General features: G+C 52.6%; 1 protein-coding gene across 1 annotated transcript in view; it reads right to left on the reverse strand.

The window, feature by feature from the left end:
• Positions 1-15499, reverse strand: part of LOC142294854 (epoxide hydrolase 1-like) — a 41262-nt gene extending 25763 nt beyond the window's left edge. The window contains exons 1-8 of the mRNA XM_075337908.1: positions 15406-15499; positions 8710-8923; positions 6066-6246; positions 4256-4483; positions 4040-4169; positions 3732-3946; positions 3197-3305; positions 290-415 (exon numbers count right to left, since the gene is read on the reverse strand). Of these exons, the coding sequence (XP_075194023.1) occupies positions 290-415; positions 3197-3305; positions 3732-3946; positions 4040-4169; positions 4256-4483; positions 6066-6246; positions 8710-8923; positions 15406-15434 (1232 nt within the window). The 5' untranslated portion in view covers positions 15435-15499. The remainder of the gene's footprint in view (positions 1-289; positions 416-3196; positions 3306-3731; positions 3947-4039; positions 4170-4255; positions 4484-6065; positions 6247-8709; positions 8924-15405) is intronic.
• Positions 15500-20761: the final 5262 nt, after the last annotated feature.

Raw genomic sequence — 20761 nt, forward strand, 5'->3', positions numbered from 1 at the left:
ACAGTCTCCCCCGCAGTGCTCTCTCAGTGCCCTCCACAGTCTCCCCCGCAGTGCCCTCTCAGTGCCCTCCACAGTCTCCCCCGCAGTGCCCTCTCAGTGCCCTCCACAGTCTCCCCCTACTGCAGTGGCCTGGACCCAGTGGAGTAGAGGGTTCAGCCCCCCGGGCCCCGCAGAAAGTGAATGTCTATAGTGGAGTCTATCAATATGCAGTGACCCCATCCTCCCTGATCAGCGGCGCTCGCACCCCCGTCATCCTCCAAGCACTGTGCTTTGTCCCATCCCGCCTTACCGAGTGTCCGGGGTGCGGTTATAGTCTCTGGTGAAGTTCTCCTTGTAGAATCTCATGGAGGACGTGATCGATCCAGTAATCCAGTAGATCATGACGTTAGTGAGGAGATCATCCAGGGAGAATTTCCTGAGAGAAAGAGAAAACATGGATCAGTCAACAGCAACCAGTCCAGACTGCAAAATAGTGACCACAGCTCTGGAGGGGACTGGTGGATAAGACACGATGTAACAGCAGAATAGTGAGTGCAGCTCTGGAGGTGACTGCAGGATAAGACATGATGTAACAGCAGAATAGTGACCGCAGCTCTGGAGGTGACTGGTGGATAAGACACTATGTGACAGCAGAATAGTGACTGCAGCTCTGGAGGTGACTGGTGTGGTGGATAAGACACGATGTGACAGCAGAATAGTGACTGCAGCTCTGGAGGTGACTGGTGGATAAGACATGATGTAACAGCAGAATAGTGACTGCAGCTCTGGAGGTGACTGGAGGATAAGACATGATGTAACAGCAGAATAGTGACTGCAGCTCTGGAGGTGACTGGTGGATAAGACACGATGTGACAGCAGGATAGTGACTGCAGTTCTGGAGGTGACTGGTGGATAAGACATGATGTAACAGCAGAATAGTGACCACAGCTCTGGAGGTGACTGGTGGACAAGACACGATGTGACAGCAGGATAGTGACTGCAGCTCTGGAGGTGACTGGTGGACAAGACACGATGTGACAGCAGGATAGTGACTGCATCTCTGGAGGTGACTGGTGGATAAGACACTATGTGACAGCAGAATAGTGAGTGCAGCTCTGGAGGTGACTGGTGGATAAGACACTATGTGACAGCAGAATAGTGACTGCAGCTCTGGAGGTGACTGGTGTGGTGGATAAGACACGATGTGACAGCAGAATAGTGAGTGCAGCTCTGGAGGTGACTGGTGTGGTGGATAAGACACTATGTGACAGCAGAATAGTGAGTGCAGCTCTGGAGGTGACTGGTGGATAAGACACGATGTGACAGCAGAATAGTGACTGCAGCTCTGGAGGTGGCTGGAGGATAAGACACGATGTAACAGCAGGATAGTGACCAGCTCTGGAGGCGACTGGAAGATAAAATGTGATGTAACAGAAGAATAGTGACTGCAGCTCTGGAGGCGACTGGAAGATAAAATGTGATGTAACAGAAGAATAGTGACTGCAGCTCTGGAGGATATCCATCGTATAGGCTGTGGTTCATAGGGGCAGACAGTGTGATGGGTGTAGCTCATAAGTGCAGACAGTGTGGAGGTCATATACCATAGGAGGCTTATTTAGGTCATAATATGGACAAATATTTTAATGCAGAAGGCATTTTAATAACACATATTTATGGACCCTGATGACCGGAGTTCTCCCGGATGTTCTGTCCTGGCTGCCCCCGGACCCGATGTCCTGTGCCTGATGTCCCTTGCTTGGTGACCTGAGCCTGATGACCTGTGCAAGAAGTTCTGCACCTGCCTGAACCCATCCTGCCTGTTCCCCATCCAGACTGTGTCCTGCCAGCCCCGTTTATTCTGCCTGTGGCTATCCTGCCTATCCTGCCTGTGCCCATCCTGCTTGTGCTCATCCTGCCTGTGCCAATCCTGCTGGTTCTGTCTGTTACCTGACCTCGGTCCTGCTGCCACACTGGTTCGCTCAGCTGCCACAATCCCGGTTACTGCTCTGGGAGTGGCACCTGGCATTCCGCCTCATGGCCGGGTGCTTAGTTAAGCCTCTCCCACGAAAGGGTAAGCCTGGGTTCCACCTGTGGTCCAGTGGGTCCACTCCCACTCGCCGCCATCCTCAGTGGTGAGCGTTAGAGTATTCATGTACTGTTTATGGTTCCGGTAATGAATACAGCACCAGAACCATCATCACTATGTGAATACATCACCAGAGCCATCAATAAATTGTACATGAATATAGCACCTGAACAACCATCACCACATGACGATGTCACCACATTCACCATCAGTACAGGGATATGAGACCACAACCACCACCAGTACAGGGATATGAGACCAGAAACACCATCAGTACAGGGATATGAGACCAGAACCACCATCAGTACAGGCATATGAGACCAGAACCACCATCAGTACAGGGATATGAGACCAGAATCACAATCAGTACATGAATACGTTACCAGACACACCATCAGTACATGAATACATCAGTAGAACCAATATCCAAACAGGAATATGGCTCCAGAACCACCATCATTTTGTTGCAAACTGTATTTGTTGCATGACGAATATAAAAACCATTGTACGTATCCCTTTATAAGGGAGTCTGTTTAGCTTCAGTTTGGGTATCTGCACACCTTAATTGAAACCGATCGACCCCCACTATAGACAAATAATATTAGTTTCCATAAGTGTCCTTGGGTTTGAGACTTGAAATATAGGATGGCAGGGATGAATATCGCTATTATTCCCTGGTATCATGTAAATGGTCTGTAAGCAATGAATGATTCTATATATAACTATGAAAACACTCTCCCTGTTGATCCTCACCCCCTAATGTACATCACTGTTTTTACTTCTGTTGGTTCTTTTTGGTGAAACAGGTAACTATTCTAGTGGAAGTGGTCATCAGAGCTTGTTACCTGACCCACTGCATGGGGGGGCATTTGGGTTCCTGTTACCTTAGTCTCTGTCCCATTCCTTTACATGGGGTTGAGAGATTATGTGGGGGCGGGTGCCATTCCTGATACACGAGAATTCTTATTCCCGGCCCTGGTTGTAACTTCTATATCGGCATTTCCAGACAGGAATGATGGTTCTGGTGATGTATTCAGGTACTGATGATGATTTTGGTTTCGTATTCGTGTACTAATGATGGTTCCAGTAATGAATACAGCCCCAGGACCGTCACCACATGTAATGTGTTACCTGTCCAGTCCGCCATCCTCCAGGTCCCTATGAGAGTAGTCCGTCCATGTAGAGAACTTCTCCAGGATGTAGGCAGCGAGTCCAGCAGGGGAGTCATTCAGAGCGGAGCCTGTGAGACAAGGGGTTAGTGAGGTTAGTGACACTGGAGGGGATCGCTCGGTTTCCCATAAATCAGTCATGCATCGACACGTAGTGAAGTGTGTGATACATGATTTTACACAACCATGAATCCGATGCCGCTTATCAGGCGCCACTTCTCCTTATTCCCGGCTATTACACGGCCTGTTACCGCTCCTGAGCCCTGCACTCACTGAAAAGACACGGAAATGATAAAAGCAGGCAGAACTTTCCCATTTACCCATTGCACAGAGCAGAGATAGATATGGGGGACGGCGTGGACCTATCTGCTGGCTGTAATCAAGCAGAGAACGGTGATCCGGGGAGCGGTGCTCCTGAGTGTGTGACCACCTCTGTAGCGGAGGTCATGGACAATGGTCCACCATGATTAATAATGGCCATACTGGCTGCTCCTCACCGATGGTGTCCGGTTTGGTGGCCTGGATGTGCAGGTATCCGGTCTCTCGCATGATCCTGAACACGTTCTTCTCCATGTACGGATACACACGCCTGGCATCTTCTCTCGTCAGCCCCACCAACCATGGCGCATATCGACCAATCACCAGAGATTTCAGTCTCCCAAGTCCTCCGGTCGGAAGCATCACAAAGTTTAGGTGGAGACCTTTTACTGACCTGCGGGGAGAGCAAGACATTGGACATTGATGGAGTACAATAGGGCAGACTCATATAACGTATGGGGACATCCTCATCCCACCGGACACTTACTGCGGCTTCATCTGAGATAGAAGGGTGGTGATTCTACTGCCCCAGTCTCCACCCTGGAGGTAAAACTCACTGAATCCAAGTCTCAGCATCAACTTGTAGAAGATTCGAGCAGCAGCAAAGGCACTGAATCCTAGATAAGAGAAGACAGGGTTACATTTCAAGCTGTTCTTCTATTCTTAGATGGTCAGGACTTCAGCCTTGATGTCCAGTCCTCACCCTGCTTAGATGGGGCCTCAGAGAAGCCGTATCCCGGGATGGATGGACAGATGACCTCAAAGGCAATGTTTTGATCTAAACCGTGATTCCCGGGATCCGTCAACAGTGGGAGAATGTGATAGAACTCGTAAAAGGAGCCTGGCCAACCATGGACCATGAGGAGAGGATAGACTTTCTGTCCGGGGCTCAGATGTGATGGCTTCACATGGATGAAATGTATATCCAAACCTATGGGGTAAGGAGCAGTTGACACCACATATGTTTGTACATCACTGAAGTCCCACCCTGAGGTCTCATCTTGAGATTACATCCTGAGATCCCACCCTGACCCTCATCCTGAGGTCCCACCCTGAAGTCTTATTCTGAGGACCCAGCCCGAGATCCCACCCTGACCCACCGTGAAGTCCCAGCCTATGGCCCCGCCCTAAGGCCTTGGGATGCCAACCTGAGGTCTTATCCTGAGGTCCCACCCTGAGATCGCAGCCTAAGGTACCATTCTCAAGTCCTAGCCTGAAGTCCCAGCCTCAGGTCACACCCTGAAGTCTTACACTGAGGTCCCAGCCTGAGGTCCCATCCCGAAATTCCATCCTCATTTCTCACACCGAGATCCCAGCCTGTGGTCCCACCTGAGATCCCACTCTGAGATATTAGCCTGAGGTCTCACTCTGAAGTCTCACCCTGAGATCCAAGCCTGAGATCCCACATTGACGTCGCAGCCTGAAATACCACCCTGAAATACCACCCTGAGGTCTCACCCTGTAGTCCCAGCCTGAGGCCCCGTTCTAGTTCTATGATCAAATCCTCAGGTATTACCCTGAGGTTCCACCTTGAGGTCCCACTTTGAAGTTTCATCCCTAGATCCAAGCCTAAGATTCCATCCTGAGGTCCCAGTTTGACGTCCTACTCCGAAGTCCCAGCCTGAGTTTCCACCCTGAGGTCCCAGCATAAAACACCACTTATAGGTCCCATTCTGATTTCTCATACTGAGGTGCCAGCCTGAGGTCCCACCCTGAGATACCAGCCTAAGGTCTCACTCTGAGGTCTACCCGGAGATCCAATAATCTAAAATGAAAAAACTGATGGCTCTTCCTAAGAGACAAATGTGAACAGGTCCAAACTGAGCATGAAAAATACTCTAACAAATATACAGTTGCACTCTTAAATGCTAGGGCATCCAAATATTGAATATAGAAGGTTGGACGTGCATTATTGCTATGGAAATAAATGTAAAAATTGAGACAGCGCATAAAATGGGCCAGTTTTATGTGAGCCCAGCAGCCAGCGTCAAGGTGTATCTCTTATGCTGGGTCCCTGCCTAAATACCTCTACTTGGGCTAAACAGCCTACAATTTTATAGCCTGCTAATAGAAGATTTCCTTAAACTGATGCATTTTTTATGTGCTAAGTGTCTCAATTTTTATTTGGTCCCATTCTGAGGTACTACTATATCCAAGGCTGAGGTCCCACCCTGAGATCTAAGGATGAGACCCTAGACTGAGATCCCAACTTGAGGTCTCAGACTTATGTCTATGTTTATGTTACCAACGAGAGATCCCATCCTGAAGTCTCTTCCTGAGATCCCAGCCTGAGATCCCTCCCTGTAATTTGTAGCCAGAGATCCCACCGAGGTCTAACCCTGAGTTCCCCAACTGAGGTCCCACAATGAGGTCCAACCCTGAGTTTCCAGCCTGAGGATCCTCATTGATGTCGCATCCTGATGTCTCATGCTGAGGTTCCACCATGAGGTCCTATCAGGAGATCCCACTCTGAGGTACCAGCCTGAGAGACCACCACCTGACATCTCCTCTACCTTCTATGGTCGTCTTGTAGTGAGGGAATTTATTGAGGATCTGCACTTGCTTGCTCCAGTCATATTTGTTCCTCCAGTAAGAGATCACCGTCCTCAGATGTGAAGCATTGAACCCGTAGTAGAATCTGGAGTCTTCTAGAGGAGAGAAGAAGCGGGTGCCGTCCAAACGTCTGTGAAGATCCTGGAGAGACACCCCAGTGAGATCATGGGTCAATCAGAATGAAGATTCTTGACTTTTATTTATGAATTTGATCCCTACATCCATCTCACTCATCTGTAGATCTTCACATCCATCCCATTTATGTGATCCCTACGGCCATTCATCCATCTCGGTCATCTGATCCTACTGAAACACGATTTCTCTACATCCATCTCCTCCCTGTCCATCTCCACACCCGCCTTATTCATCTGATCCCTACATATTGCTGCACTAGGGATCTACATGCTTCTCAATGATCTGATCACTATAGATCCCTAGATCGTTCTCATTTGTCTGATCCTTACAGGTTGCTAAATTCATCCATTCGTATGATTCCAACAGATCTCTACATGAGATCTTTACCTGCATCCCTCACATTCTTTCACACATATGATCCCTACATCGGTCTCATCATCTGCATGCAGCTCCATCCCCCTCCCTCTTCCCGCCCCGTCTTGTAGTCTCCTCATAGTCGGGCATTGCAGATCCATCCCCCTCCCTCTTTCTGCCCCGTCTCGTAGTCTCCTCATTGGTGGGAGTTGCAGCTCCATCCCCCTCCCTCTTTCTGCCCCATCTCGTAGTCTCCTAATTGGCGGGGGTTGCAGCTCCATCCCCCTTCCTCTTCCCGCCCCGTCTCGTAGTCTCCTCATAGTCGGGCGTTGCAGCTCCATCCCCCTCCCTCTTCCTGCCCCGTCTCGTAGTCTCCTCATTGGTGGGAGTTGCAGCTCCATCCCCCTCCGTCTTTCTGCCCCATCTCGTAGTCTCCTCATTGGCGGGAGTTGCAGCTCCATCCCCCTCCCTCTTCCCGCCCCGTCTCGTAGTCTCAACATTGGCGGTAGTTACAGCTCTATCCCCCTTCCTCTTCCCGCCTTGTCTCGTAGTCTCCTCATTGGTGGGAGTTGCAGCTCCATCCCCCTCCCTCTTCCCGCCCAGTAGTCTCCTCATTGGTGGGAGTTGCAGCTCCATCCCCCTCCCTCTTCCCGCCTTGTCTCGTAGTCTCCTCATTGGTGGGAGTTACAGCTCCATCCCCCTCCCTCTTCCCGCCTTGTCTCGTAGTCTCCTCATTGGTGGGAGTTGCAGCTCCATCCCCCTCCCTCTTCCCGCCTTGTCTCGTAGTCTCCTCATTGGTGGGAGTTACAGCTCCATCCCCCTCCCTCTTCCCGCCTTGTCTCGTAGTCTCCTCATTGGTGGGAGTTGCAGCTCCATCCCCCTCCCTCTTCCTGCCCAGTAGTCTCCTCATTGGTGGGAGTTGCAGCTCTATCCCCCTCCCTCTTTCTGCCCCATTTCGTAGTCTCCTCATTGGCGGGAGTTGCAGCTCCATCCCCCTCCCTCTTCCCGCCCCGTCTCGTAGTCTCGACATTGGCGGGAGTTACAGCTCTATCCCCCTTCCTCTTCCTGCCCAGTCTTGTAGTCTCCTCGTAGGCGTGAGTTGCAGCTCCATCCCCCTCCCTCTTTCTGCCCCATCTCGTAGTCTCCTCATTGGTGGGAGTTGCAGCTCCATCCCCCTCCCTCTTCCCGCCCCGTAGTCTCCTCATTGGTGAGAGTTGCAGGTCCATCCCCCTCCCTGCCCCATCTCGTAGTCTCCTCATTGGTGGGAGTTGCAGCTCCATCCCCCTCCCTCTTCCCGCCTTGTCTCGTAGTCTCCTCATTGGTGGGAGTTGCAGCTCCTTCCCCCTCCCTCTTCCCGCCTTGTCTCGTAGTCTCCTCATTGGTGGGAGTTGCAGCTCCTTCCCCCTCACTCTTCCTGCCCAGTAGTCTCCTCATTGGTGGGAGTTGCAGCTCCATCCCCCTTCCTCTTCCCGCCTTGTCTCATAGTCTCCTCATTGGTGGGAGTTGCAGCTCCATCCCCCTCCCTCTTCCCGCCCAGTAGTCTCCTCATTGGTGGGAGTTGCAGCTCCATCCCCCTCCCTCTTCCCGCCCCGTCTCGTAGTCGCCTCATTGGTGGGAGTGCAGCTCCTTCCCCCTCCCTCTTCCCGCCTTGTCTCGTAGTCTCCTCATTGGTGGGAGTTGCAGCTCCATCCCCCTCCCTCTTCCCGCCCCGTCTCGTAGTCTCCTCATTGGTGGGAGTTGCAGCTCTCTCCCCCTCCCTCTTCCCGCCCTGTCTCGTAGTCTCCTCATTGGTGGGAGTTACAGCTCCTTCTCCCTCCCTCTTCCCGCCTTGTCTCGTAGTCTCCTCATTGGTGGGAGTTGCAGCTCCATCCCCCTCCCTCTTCCCGCCTTGTCTCGTAGTCTCCTCATTGGTGGGAGTTGCAGCGTCCAGCCCCTGATGATCTGTACAGTACATAGCTGTGGCCCCTCACATGTGGCGGATATTATTTTTCGGGGTTCGGGACCCCTATATTTATCTCTCAGATCTCAGCTATATATTAATGTTACATCAATGTGAATGTTTTGTGGGGAAAATTAGGGACTTATGGGGGAGTCGATCCCTACTTAATGCAATACCTCAATATCAGCATCGGAGGCGTCGATGACGAAGGGGCGAAGGCGGGTGTCCTCCCCGTGGGTGAGCGGCTTCTCTCCCGGACCCCACCAGCCTTCTCCCAGCTCAAGGGTCTTTATCTTCCGCCCATGCAGCTTCCAACATATAAGAGCTCCCCCCAAACCGACAGCAATGGGGACCAGGAGGCTTCGGGGCCAGTGGTCATGGAAAGCGGACCTGCAGAGGACCAGCATATTGAGCAAGATGGACTAAGGGAATACAGCTCTGAAGGTGACTGAAGGATAAGACACAATATAACAGCGGAATAGTGACTGCAGCTCTGGAGGTGACTGGAGGATAATACACAATGTATCAACAGAATAGTGACCGCAGCTCTGGAGGTGACTGGAGGAAAAGACATGATGTAACAGCAGAATAATGAGTGCAGCTCTGGAGGGGACTGGAGGATAAGATATGATGTAACAGCAGAATAGTGAGTGCAACTCTGGAGGTGATTGGAGGAAAACACATGATGCAACAGCAGAATAGTAACTGCAGCTCTGGAGGTGACTGGAGGATAAGACGATTTAACAGCAGAATAATGAGTGCAGCTCTGGAGGGGACTGAAGGATAAGATATGATGTAACAGCAGAATGGTGACCGCAGCTCTGGAGGTGACTGGAGGATAACACACAATGTAACAACAGAATAGTGACTGCAGCTCTGGAGGTGACTGGAGGATAACACACAATGTAACAACAGAATAGTGACTGCAGCTCTGGAGGTGACTGGAGGATAACACACAATGTAACAACAGAATAGTGACTGCAGCTCTGGAGTTGACTGGAAGATAAGATATGATGTAACACCAAAATAGTGACTGCAGCTCTTGAGGTGACTGGAGGAAAAGACATGATGTAACAGCAGAATAGTGAGTGCAGCTCTGGAGGTGACTGGCGGAAAAGACATGATGTAACAGCAGAATAGTGAGTGCAGCTCTGGAGATGACTGGAGGATAAGACATGATGTAACAGCAGAATAGTGAGTGCAGCTCTGGAGGTGACTGGAGGAAAAGACATGATGTAACAGCAGAATAGTGAGTGCAGCTCTGGAGGTGACTGAAGGAAAAGACATGATGTAACAGCAGAATAGTGAGTGCAGCTCTGGAGGTGACTGGAGGAAAAGACATGATGTAACAGCAGAATAGTGAGTGCAGTTCTGGAGGTGACTGGAGGAAAAGACATGATGTAACAGCAGAATAGTGAGTGCAGCTCTGGAGGAGACTGGAGGATAAGACATGATGTAACAGCAGAATAGTGAGTGCATCTCTTGAGGTGACTGGAGGAAAAGACATGATGTAACAGCAGAATAGTGAGTGCAGCTCTGGAGGTGACTGGAGGAAAAGACATGATGTGACAGCAGAATAGTGAGTGCAGCTCTGGAGGTGACTGGAGGAAAAGACATGATGTAACAGCAGAATAGTGAGTGCAGCTCTGGAGGTGACTGGAGGAAAAGACATGATGTAACAGCAGAATAGTGAGTGCAGCTCTGGAGGTGACTGGAGGAAAAGACATGATGTAACAGCAGAATAGTGAGTGCAGCTCTGGAGGTGACTGGAGGAAAAGACATGATGTAACAGCAGAATAGTGAGTGCAGCTCTGGAGGTGACTGGAGGAAAAGACATGATGTAACAGCAGAATAGTGAGTGCAGCTCTGGAGGTGACTGGAGGAAAAGACATGATGTGACAGCAGAATAGTGAGTGCAGCTCTGGAGGTGACTGGAGGAAAAGACATGATGTGACAGCAGAATAGTGAGTGCAGCTCTGGAGGTGACTGGAGGAAAAGACATGATGTAACAGCAGAATAGTGACTGCAGCTCTGGAGGTGACTGGAGTATAAGATATTATGTGATTCAAGTACTGAACATTATCTGTAGATCTTGCAGAATTCTTCATACTCTGCGCCTTTCTCAGGTAATGACGGGTAACGAGACTTTGGGAATATTTCTTCCAGCTGTTAAATATTAATGCTTCTATCAGACGTAGGCTCCGGGTTGTGTCCGCTCCTCCTCATACTCTCCGGGGGATGAATTCAGCACTATTCTCTGCTGGGTTTGTTTAGTCTAGAAAACAGTGACTTATTTCTTGGAAACAGTCAGCAAGCTGCGGTCTCTCCGCTGAGTGCGCGTCGTGTTACAACTTCCTTCCCGACGACGGCTCTTCCTTCCCGACGACGGCTCTTCCTTCCCGACGACGGCTCTTCCTTCCCGACGACGGCTCTTCCTTCCCGACGATGACTCTTCCTTCCTGATGATGGCTCTATGTTCCCGACGATGGCTCTATGTTCCCGACGACGGCTCTTCCTTCCCGACGACGGCTCTTCCTTCCCGACGACGGCTCTTCCTTCCTGACGATGACTCTTCCTTCCTGATGATGGCTCTATGTTCCTGACGATGACTCTTCCTTCCTGACGATGACTCTTCCTTCCTGATGATGACTCTTCCTTCCTGACGATGGCTCTATGTTCCTGATGATGGCTCTTCCTTCCTGATGATGGCTCTATGTTCCTGATGATGGCTCTTCCTTCCTGACGATGGCTCTTCCTTCCTGACGATGACTCTTCCTTCCTGACGATGACTCTTCCTTCCTGATGATGGCTCTATGTTCCTGACGATGACTCTTCCTTCCTGACGATGACTCTTCCTTCCTGATGATGGCTCTATGTTCCTGACGATGACTCTTCCTTCCTGACGATGACTCTTCCTTCCTGATGATGACTCTTCCTTCCTGATGATAACTCTTCCTTGCTGATGATGGCTCTATGTTCCTGACGATGGCTCTTCCTTCCTGATGATGACTCTTCCTTCCTGACGATGACTCTTCCTTCCTGACGATGACTCTTCCTTCCTGATGATGGCTCTATGTTCCTGACGATGACTCTTCCTTCCTGACGATGACTCTTCCTTCCTGACGATGACTCTTCCTTCCTGACGATGACTATTCCTTCCTGACGATGGCTCTTCCTTCCTGACGATGGCTCTTCCTTCCTGATGATGGCTCTATGTTCCTGACGATGACTCTTCCTTCCTGACGATGACTCTTCCTCCCTGACGGTGACTCTTCCTTCCTGACGGTGACTCTTCCTTCCTGATGATGGCTCTATGTTCCTGACGATGACTTTTCCTTTCCGAAGATGGTTGTTCCTTCCTGACGATGACTCTTCCTTCCTGACGATGACTCTTCCTTCCTGACGATGACTCTTCCTTCCTGACGATGACTCTTCCTTCCTGATGATGACTCTTCCTTCCTGACGATGACTCTTCCTTCCTGACGATGACTCTTCCTTCCTGACGATGCATCTTCCTTTCCGAAGATGGTTCTTCCTTCCTGACGATGACTCTTCCTTCCTGACGATGACTCTTCCTTCCTGATGATGACTCTTCCTTCCTGACGATGACTCTTCCTTCCTGACGATGACTCTTCCTTCCTGACGATGACTCTTCCTTCCTCACGATGACTCTTCCTTCCTCACGATGGCTCTATGTTCCTGACGATGCATCTTCCTTTTTGAAGATGGTTCTTCCTTCCTGACGATGACTCTTCCTTCCTGACGATGACTCTTCCTTCCTGACGATGCATCTTCCTTTCCGAAGATGGTTCTTCCTTCCTGACGATGACTCTTCCTTCCTGACGATGACTCTTCCTTCCTGATGATGACTCTTCCTTCCTGACGATGACTCTTCCTTCCTGACGATGACTCTTCCTTCCTGACGATGACTCTTCCTTCCTCACGATGACTCTTCCTTCCTCACGATGGCTCTATGTTCCTGACGATGCATCTTCCTTTTTGAAGATGGTTCTTCCTTCCTGACGGTGACTCTTGCTCCCCGACAATATCTCTTCCTTTCCAACGATAGCGTTTTCTTTCCGACGAAGGCCAATTCTTCCTAGCAATGGTTCTTCCTTCCTGATGACGATGACTCTTCCTTCCTGACGATGACTCTTCCTTCCTGACGATGACTCTTCCTTCCTGACGATGACTCTTCCTTCCTGACGATGACTCTTCCTTCCTGACGATGCATCTTCCTTTCCGAAGATGGTTCTTCCTTCCTGACGATGACTCTTCCTTCCTGACGATGACTCTTCCTTCCTGACGATGCATCTTCCTTTCCGAAGATGGTTGTTCCTTCCTGATGATGACTCTTCCTTCCTGATGATGACTCTTCCTTCCTGACGATGACTCTTCCTTCCTGACGATGACTCTTCCTTCCTGACGATGACTCTTCCTTCCTCACGATGACTCTTCCTTCCTCACGATGGCTCTATGTTCCTGACGATGCATCTTCCTTTTTGAAGATGGTTCTTCCTTCCTGACGATGACTCTTCCTTCCTGACGATGACTCTTCCTTCCTGACGATGCATCTTCCTTTCCGAAGATGGTTCTTCCTTCCTGACGATGACTCTTCCTTCCTGACGATGACTCTTCCTTCCTGATGATGACTCTTCCTTCCTCACGATGACTCTTCCTTCCTCACGATGGCTCTATGTTCCTGACGATGCATCTTCCTTTTTGAAGATGGTTCTTCCTTCCTGACGATGACTCTTGCTCCCCGACAATATCTCTTCCTTTCCAACGATAGCGTTTTCTTTCCGACGAAGGCCAATTCTTCCTAGCAATGGTTCTTCCTTCCTGATGACGATGGCTCTTCCTCCTCGATGATGGCTCTTCCTTCCTGACCATGGCTGTTTGTTCCTGACGATGGCCATTACTTCCTGACTATAGGTCGTCTTCACTCATGACGTTGATTCTTCGCTCCTGACCACGGCTCTTCGCTCCTGACCACGGCTCTTCGCTCCTGACCACGGCTCTTCGCTCCTGACCACGGCTCTTCGCTCCTGACCACGGCTCTTCGCTCCTGAGATCACAGCCTCATTACCGGATTCCCAGACACTGTTAATTTGTCTCAGGAGATGGCACTCAGATGAGGTATACAGCTGTAACACGGACTATACAAGGCGCTCGCGGTGCCGTCTTGTGGATAAGCCCTGAACCTCTTCACGGCTCATATTTATCTTTTTATCCTCTGGACAAACATCACATTTTTGGTCCAGTTTGTGTATTAATGACAAAAAGGAGAAAAATCTTGAAAAAAAAACCCCAAAACACCGTACATATAAATAAATTAGACTAAATTGCAACACAAGGTTATGACCAGCAGGTGGCGATACAATAATGAATTACAGAATGCAGACATATAAAGTACAAAAACAAATATTGACTTAATGTATAAAACCAGAACAGACCACCCATCAAGCTGGGACATTGTACCGGGCAGGGGCCGGACATTGTACCGGGCAGGGGCCGGACGTTGTACCGGGGCAGGGGCCGGACGTTGTACCGGGGCAGGGGCCGGACGTTGTACCGGGGCAGGGGCCGGACGTTGTACCGGGGCAGGGGCCGGACGTTGTACCGGGTCAGGGGCCGCACGTTGTACGGGTCAGGGGCCGCACGTTGTACGGGGCAGGGGCCGGACGTTGTACGGGGCAGGGGCCGGACGTTGTACGGGGCAGGGGCCGCACGTTGTACGGGTCAGGGGCCGCACGTTGTACGGGGCAGGGGCCGCACGTTGTACGGGTCAGGGGCCGCACGTTGTACGGGTCAGGGGCCGCACGTTGTACGGGGCAGGGGCCGCACGTTGTACGGGGCAGGGGCCGGACGTTGTACGGGGCAGGGGCTGCACCACCAATAAAGCAGACAGTTAATTGTTTTTGTACTTTATTGGTCGGTAATTCCATGTTCATTGTTGCATCGCCCCCTGCTGGGCAGAGTTATATTACTTGTTTCATTGTTGCCATTTAGTCTAAAATTCTATCACTTTTTTAACCGTTTTTTAATTTCGCCCAATTACATTTTGTATCAATACAAATTAATAAAAGCTGAATGGATGGGCTTCGTCTGGAGGGGCTTCGTCTGGAGGGGCTTCGTCTGGGTGCGCTTCGTCTGGAGGGGCTTCGTCTGGGTGGGCTGCGTCTGGAGGGGCTTCGTCTGGAGGGGCTTCGTCTGGAGGGGCTTCGTCTGGATGGGCTTCGTCTGGAGGGGCTTCGTCTGGAGGGGCTGCGTCTGGAGGGGCTTCGTCTGGAGGGGCTGCGTCTGGAGGGGCTGCGTCTGGAGGGGCTGCGTCTGGGTGGGCTTCGTCTATAGGGGCTGCGTCTGGAGGGTCTGCGTCTGGAGGGGCTTCGTCTGGAGGGGCTTCGTCTGGATGGGCTTCGTCTGGAGGGGCTTCGTCTGGAGGGGCTTCGTCTGGAAGGGCTGCGTCTGGAGGGGCTTCGTCTGGAGGGACTTCGTCTGGAGGGGCTTCGTCTGGAAGGGCTGCGTCTGGAGGGGCTTCGTCTGGAGGGACTTCGTCTGGAGGGGCTGCGTCTGGAGGGGCTTCATGGAGCGGGGTCTTTTTTCGCCCTTTGCCTTGGTGACTGTTTGCGGCGTCTACCCTTTTTGTGGCTGTTGCTTTCCATTTGCTTTCATTGTATCAGTCACTGGAGACCCTGGCGCTGGCCCCGCTGTGTACAAGGGCGGAACTGGTACCAGCAGAAATCTTCGAGCGGGCGACACCAACCTCATCCGTGCGTGTGTGATCATGTTAGTAAACTATTGCATGTCTATATACGCTGGGGTCAGACAGAGGACAGAAGAAGGGTGCACCTGCTGCCCCCCACCCTCACCTGCCGTCCTCCAGGAGCTGCCTCCACATTGTGGCCTCCGCGCTGCCGTCCGTCTGTGGATGCCCTTTGTCCTGTCACATGTAAGGTAATAGCAGAACACACCGCCTCTGCCCCTCCTCTCCGCAAACATCAGAGAGCAGGAGTCATCCACGTGCAAAGAGACCACCGAGTCTGCTCCTGTAAGAACAGGGACCGCAACCACATCATGCAACAGACGCCAAGTGCTGCAATAATCTGGATTTACACAAATAATCTCCTCTCCCAAATTATGCATTGTCATTCCTCCATTATATTCAAGAAGTAGGTAGATATGTGGCGCCCTGGACTAGCCAGGTAGTCACAGACACAACACCACACACACCGCTTCCCCGGACAGGTGACAACAGTCAAACACAAACCCTTGTTGCCACCCTCCAGGGGCTGATGTCCACACCAGGTGGGGCGGAGCCAGGCGGTTGACTCCACCCACCAAGGAGTTCACAGGCCTGGAGGCAGGAAAAACGAGCAGTCAGTCAGGAGTCAGTGAGTGCAGAGGAGAGAAGTCAGGGGCAGACCTGGGACCAGGCCTGCCACGGACTGTTTAGGTGTCTGGGTCGCAGCCCAGGCACCTCCAGCAAAGTCAGCAGACGGTGGTGGCCATCTGCAGGAGTTAGCGCACGGTCGGTGGAGCCGTAGGACCAGGGTCGGGCGGTGGCCCGCCGGTACCGAACCGGGGAGCCGATTGGAGCCAAGCACCGGGCAGGCTACTCAGACCCCGACTTGGCTAGAAGCTGCCCTGATAGTCGAATTTACTGATTGCGGTCTGGACCTCAGGGGTTCATTCCCACCCAAGTCCCAATTGACGGCAACAGCCCAACCATCCCGGATAAGTGCCACCGCCAAAGACAAGAGAACCAAAGGGCCAGCGCCTGCGGGCAAACGGGCTCCTACGGCCCTTTACACGCCGGGGAGTGGACTACCGGTGCCCACGCATTGGAGTCATTCACAACACAACTCAGGTGCAGGGAAACGACAGCCGCCACCAACCTGTCCAGGGAGAACACCGCAGCCGGCTGTGGGCCCCGTCCATCCTGCCGTTTGGTTTACCAGAGACTCCGTTATCTTGTGTCAGAGTGAGTACACCAGTGCCGTCAGGCACCGCACCGCACTACACCGCAACCCTGCACCCCGGCCTTCTTCCTCCCCACGGGCCCCCGGGACCATCACCCCTGCCCACTGAGGGGTTAACACCAAGCTGCATAACACCGTCACCGGGAGGCCTAGTCAACGGCAGCGGTGGTGTCCATCCTGCGATCACCACAACCCGTGGGTGGTGTCACGAACTTTACCAAACAACCACCCCAAACCCCTGCGTGCACCGCCACTACATCCTTCCAGAGAGACATGACCCCCGGGTCCGGAGGCGCTCAAGCCACTGACACACGAGCCCAGACCCGAGCGGCTCGGCAGCCGCAGCCGAGGCCGCGGGGCGGTACACATCGACTCTGCTGGTGTCACGAACAGGATAGAACCAGTCTACTTACCGGTAGAAGTGTGCCTTGTGGTTCCCGTCAGCGGCGTCTCGCTGAAAAATTTGAATATCCGCCATCTTGGGCGCGAAAGTTTCCCGCTCGAGTCGTCTTCCCCGAGCAGTGAAGGCGCGAAAGCGAAGCCCCGCCCCCAAAGAGAGAAGTGCTGTAGAAAGACCAAGAGGGGAGAAGCGGGAAGAAGCGGGTGAAGAATGGTGGCATGTAACTAGCGCTGCAGCGTGCAGGGACGCCAGGACTCTGCCGCAACATGTTCCTGGATCCAGCAGCAAGATGTGCCAGGAGCTCCAGGCCATGGTCCACTCCGTGATGGCGGAGTGGACGTCGGAGAAGAAGGGCCTGGTCGCAACCATTCGGGCATACGAAGTGGAGGTGGTTCCAGAGGAGCGGATAAGCGACCCACGCCCCTATGTCCCCAAGGGAACGGCCGATACGGCTGAGGGGCCCGGCCTGCTGCCGTCCACCACGCCACCTTCCTCACTACCCATGCCCGTGGCCACCACCCCAACCGACCCGTTACCCCTGTCACTGGTAGCCGAGCCCGCAGCGTCTGAGGGAGAGGGCCCAGACCTGGGGCCCCCGGGCCTTACCTTTGTCACCGCCCTGGCACCCGTCCCGGCTTCCATCCCGGCTGCGACGGAGATGACGACGGCCCCGGCAGTCCGCCCGGCCGCAACGGAGGCGACCTTCCACCCGAAGCCAGCACCGCAAGTCTCGATGACCGCTCCCAGACACCTAGCCTCGGCTGAGGCACGACGGGGATGTAGCTGCCAAGCGGCAGAACAGGCCACGTCACAGCGGGGTCCCTCATGTTACCGAAGGTGCCGGTCGTATCCAGCACGGAGGGGTTCCAGCTGGGCCATCCCCCATACAAGCTGACCCAGAGCAGATTGAAGATGCTCCATACTGGGAGCGGCAGCTACGGCAGCTGCGCCACGAAATCGCTGTTTAAAGAGAAGAGTGTTGAAAGGTAGCGGTTCCCGGCTTCCATGTTCAAGTCCCCGTTGGGACCCTGTTGATGTCCCTGTTAACCCCCAAAGTTAAGGAATCCGGTCGGAGGAGCAGTCGTACCCGCACCGCCGGCGGCTGAAAATGGAGTCCTGTGGTACAGTGTCGCCCGTGAGTGCGGGTGGCATTGGGGGCTTGTGCTGCCCGGTGGTGGACTGTGGGAAAGTTGCAGGAGGAGGCTGTGCCGGCAGCGAAGCTTCACAAGAAAGATTTAGTCCCCGTTGGGACCCTACAGTTGTTTTGTTTCATGGCAGCGGAACCAGCTGCTGAAGCGCCCGTCCCCGTTGGGACTGATGTTGTCCCTATCCCCCCCCAAAGACAAGGCTGAGAACTAGCAAGCCACCCAATAACTATTGGGCTTGTAAATAATGCCCTCAATTGCCCTTCCAGCAACTGCCAGTCTCCGGAGAGGCTGGTTGGAGGAGGGACCAGCGGCAGAGCAGGCTGGGGTCCAGTCACCGGCAGAACCGGTGACCATCCTTCGGGTCAGAGGTCCCCTGGACGCGGGGCCTCTGAGTGACTGCCGGGTGCGAAGCACCGTATCCGTTCCCGCTTGGGTAGCCTGGCCAGGTTCCTGTTTCCGGACTGGGGAAAAGGGGTGCTGCCCACTTCTTAAGGGCAGCATCAGGGCTAGGTTGCTTGGGTGGGAAAGCGGAAGGACATGGACCCGTACCCAGTTATAAATAAAGATGTTCCCGTTTGTAACAGTTCAAGTAATGTGCCTCCCGTAAGGGATGAAATGAAAAAGTACTTGTTTGAATGTTTGTTTTTCAATTGTTATATCTTTTCAGAAAAAAAAATAAAACCGGTGATGGACGGGCAGCCCGCGGACGGTCTGCGTTAAACCAAGGGGGAATATGACACCCTGGACTAGGCAGGTAGACACAGACATAACACCACACACCAGGCCTGCCATGGACTGTCTAGGTGACTGGGTAGGAGCCCAGGCCCCTCCAGAAAGGTCAGCAGACGGTGGTGGCCGTCTGCAGGAGTTGGCGCACGGTCGGTGGAGCTGTAGGACCGGGGTCGAGTGGTGGCCCGCCGGTACCGAACTGGGGAGCCGATTGGAGCCAAGCACCAGGCAGGGTACTCAGACCCCGACTTGGCTAGAAGACGCCCTGATAGTAAATTCGCAATCAGTAAATTCGACTAAGTACCACCGCCAAAGCCAAGAGATCCAAAGGGCCAGCACCTGCGGGCAAACGGGCTCCTACGGCACTTTACACGCCGGGGAGTGGACTACCGGTGCCCAGGCATTGGAGTCATTCACAACACAACACAGGTGCAGGGAAACGACAGCCATCACCAACCTGTCCAGGGAGAACACCGCAGCCGGCTTTGGGCCCCGTCCATCCTGCCGTTTGGTTTACCAGAGACTCCGTTATCTTGTGTCAGAGTGAGTACACCAGTGCAGTCAGGCACCGCACCGCAACCCTGCGCCCTGCACCCTGGCCTTCTTCCAGCTCCCCGCGGGCTCCCTGTATACAGAGATACATGATAAGATCCTGTCTGCAGCCACCACTAGGGGGAGCTCCCTGTATACAGAGATACATGATAAGATCCTGTCTGCAGTCACCACTAGAGGGAGCCCCCTGTATACAGAGATACATGATAAGATCCTGTCTGCAGTCACCACTAGAGGGAGCTCCCTGTATAAAGAGATACATGATAAGATCCTGTCTGCAGCCACCACTAGGGAGAGCTCCCTGTATACAGAGATACATGATAAGATCCTGTCTGCAGTCACCACTAGGGGGAGCTCCCTGTATACAGAGATACATGATAAGATCCTGTCTGCAGTCACCACTAGGGGGAGCTCCCTGTATACAGAGATACATGATAAGATCCTGTCTGCAGCCACCACTAGGGGGAGCTCCCTGTATACAGAGATACATGATAAGATCCTGTCTGCAGTCACCACTAGGGGGAGCTCCCTGTATACAGAGAACCATGATAAGATCCTGTCTGCAGTCACCACTAGGGGGAGCTCCCTGTATACAGAGATACATGATAAGATCCTGTCTGCAGTCACCACTAGGGGGAGCTCCCTATATATAGAGATACATAAGATCCAGTCTGCAGTCACCACTAGGGGGAGTTCCCTGTATACAGAGATACATGATAAGCTCCTGTCTGCAGCCACCACTAGGGGGAGCTCCCTGTATACAGAGATACATGATAAGATCCTGTCTGCAGCCACCACTAGGGGGAGCTCCCTGTATACAGAGATACATGATAAGATCCTGTCTGCAGCCACCACTAGGGGGAGCTCCCTGTACACAGAGATACATGATAAGATCCTGTCTGCAGCCACCACTAGGGGGAGCTCCCTATATATAGAGATACATAAGATCCAGTCTGCAGTCACCACTAGGGGGAGCTCCCTGTATACAGAGATACATGATAAGATCCTGTCTGCAGTCACCACTAGGGGGAGCTCCCTATATATAGAGATACATAAGATCCAGTCTGCAGTCACCACTAGGGGGAGTTCCCTGTATACAGAGATACATGATAAGATCCTGTCTGCAGCCACCACTAGGGGGAGCTCCCTGTACACAGAGATATATGATAAGATCCTGTCTGCAGTCACCACTAGGGGGAGCTCCCTGTATACAGAGATACATGATAAGATCCTGTCTGCAGCCACCACTAGGGGGATCTCCCTGTATACAGAGATACATGATAAGATCCTGTCTGCAGTCACCACTAGGGGGAGCTCCCTGTATACAGAGATACATGATAAGATCCTGTCTGCAGCCACCACTAGGGGGAGCTCCCTGTACACAGAGATACATGATAAGATCCTGTCTGCAGTCACC

This window comes from Anomaloglossus baeobatrachus, chromosome 3 (assembly GCF_048569485.1).
Source record: "Anomaloglossus baeobatrachus isolate aAnoBae1 chromosome 3, aAnoBae1.hap1, whole genome shotgun sequence".
Classification (NCBI taxonomy): Eukaryota; Metazoa; Chordata; class Amphibia; order Anura; family Aromobatidae; genus Anomaloglossus; species Anomaloglossus baeobatrachus.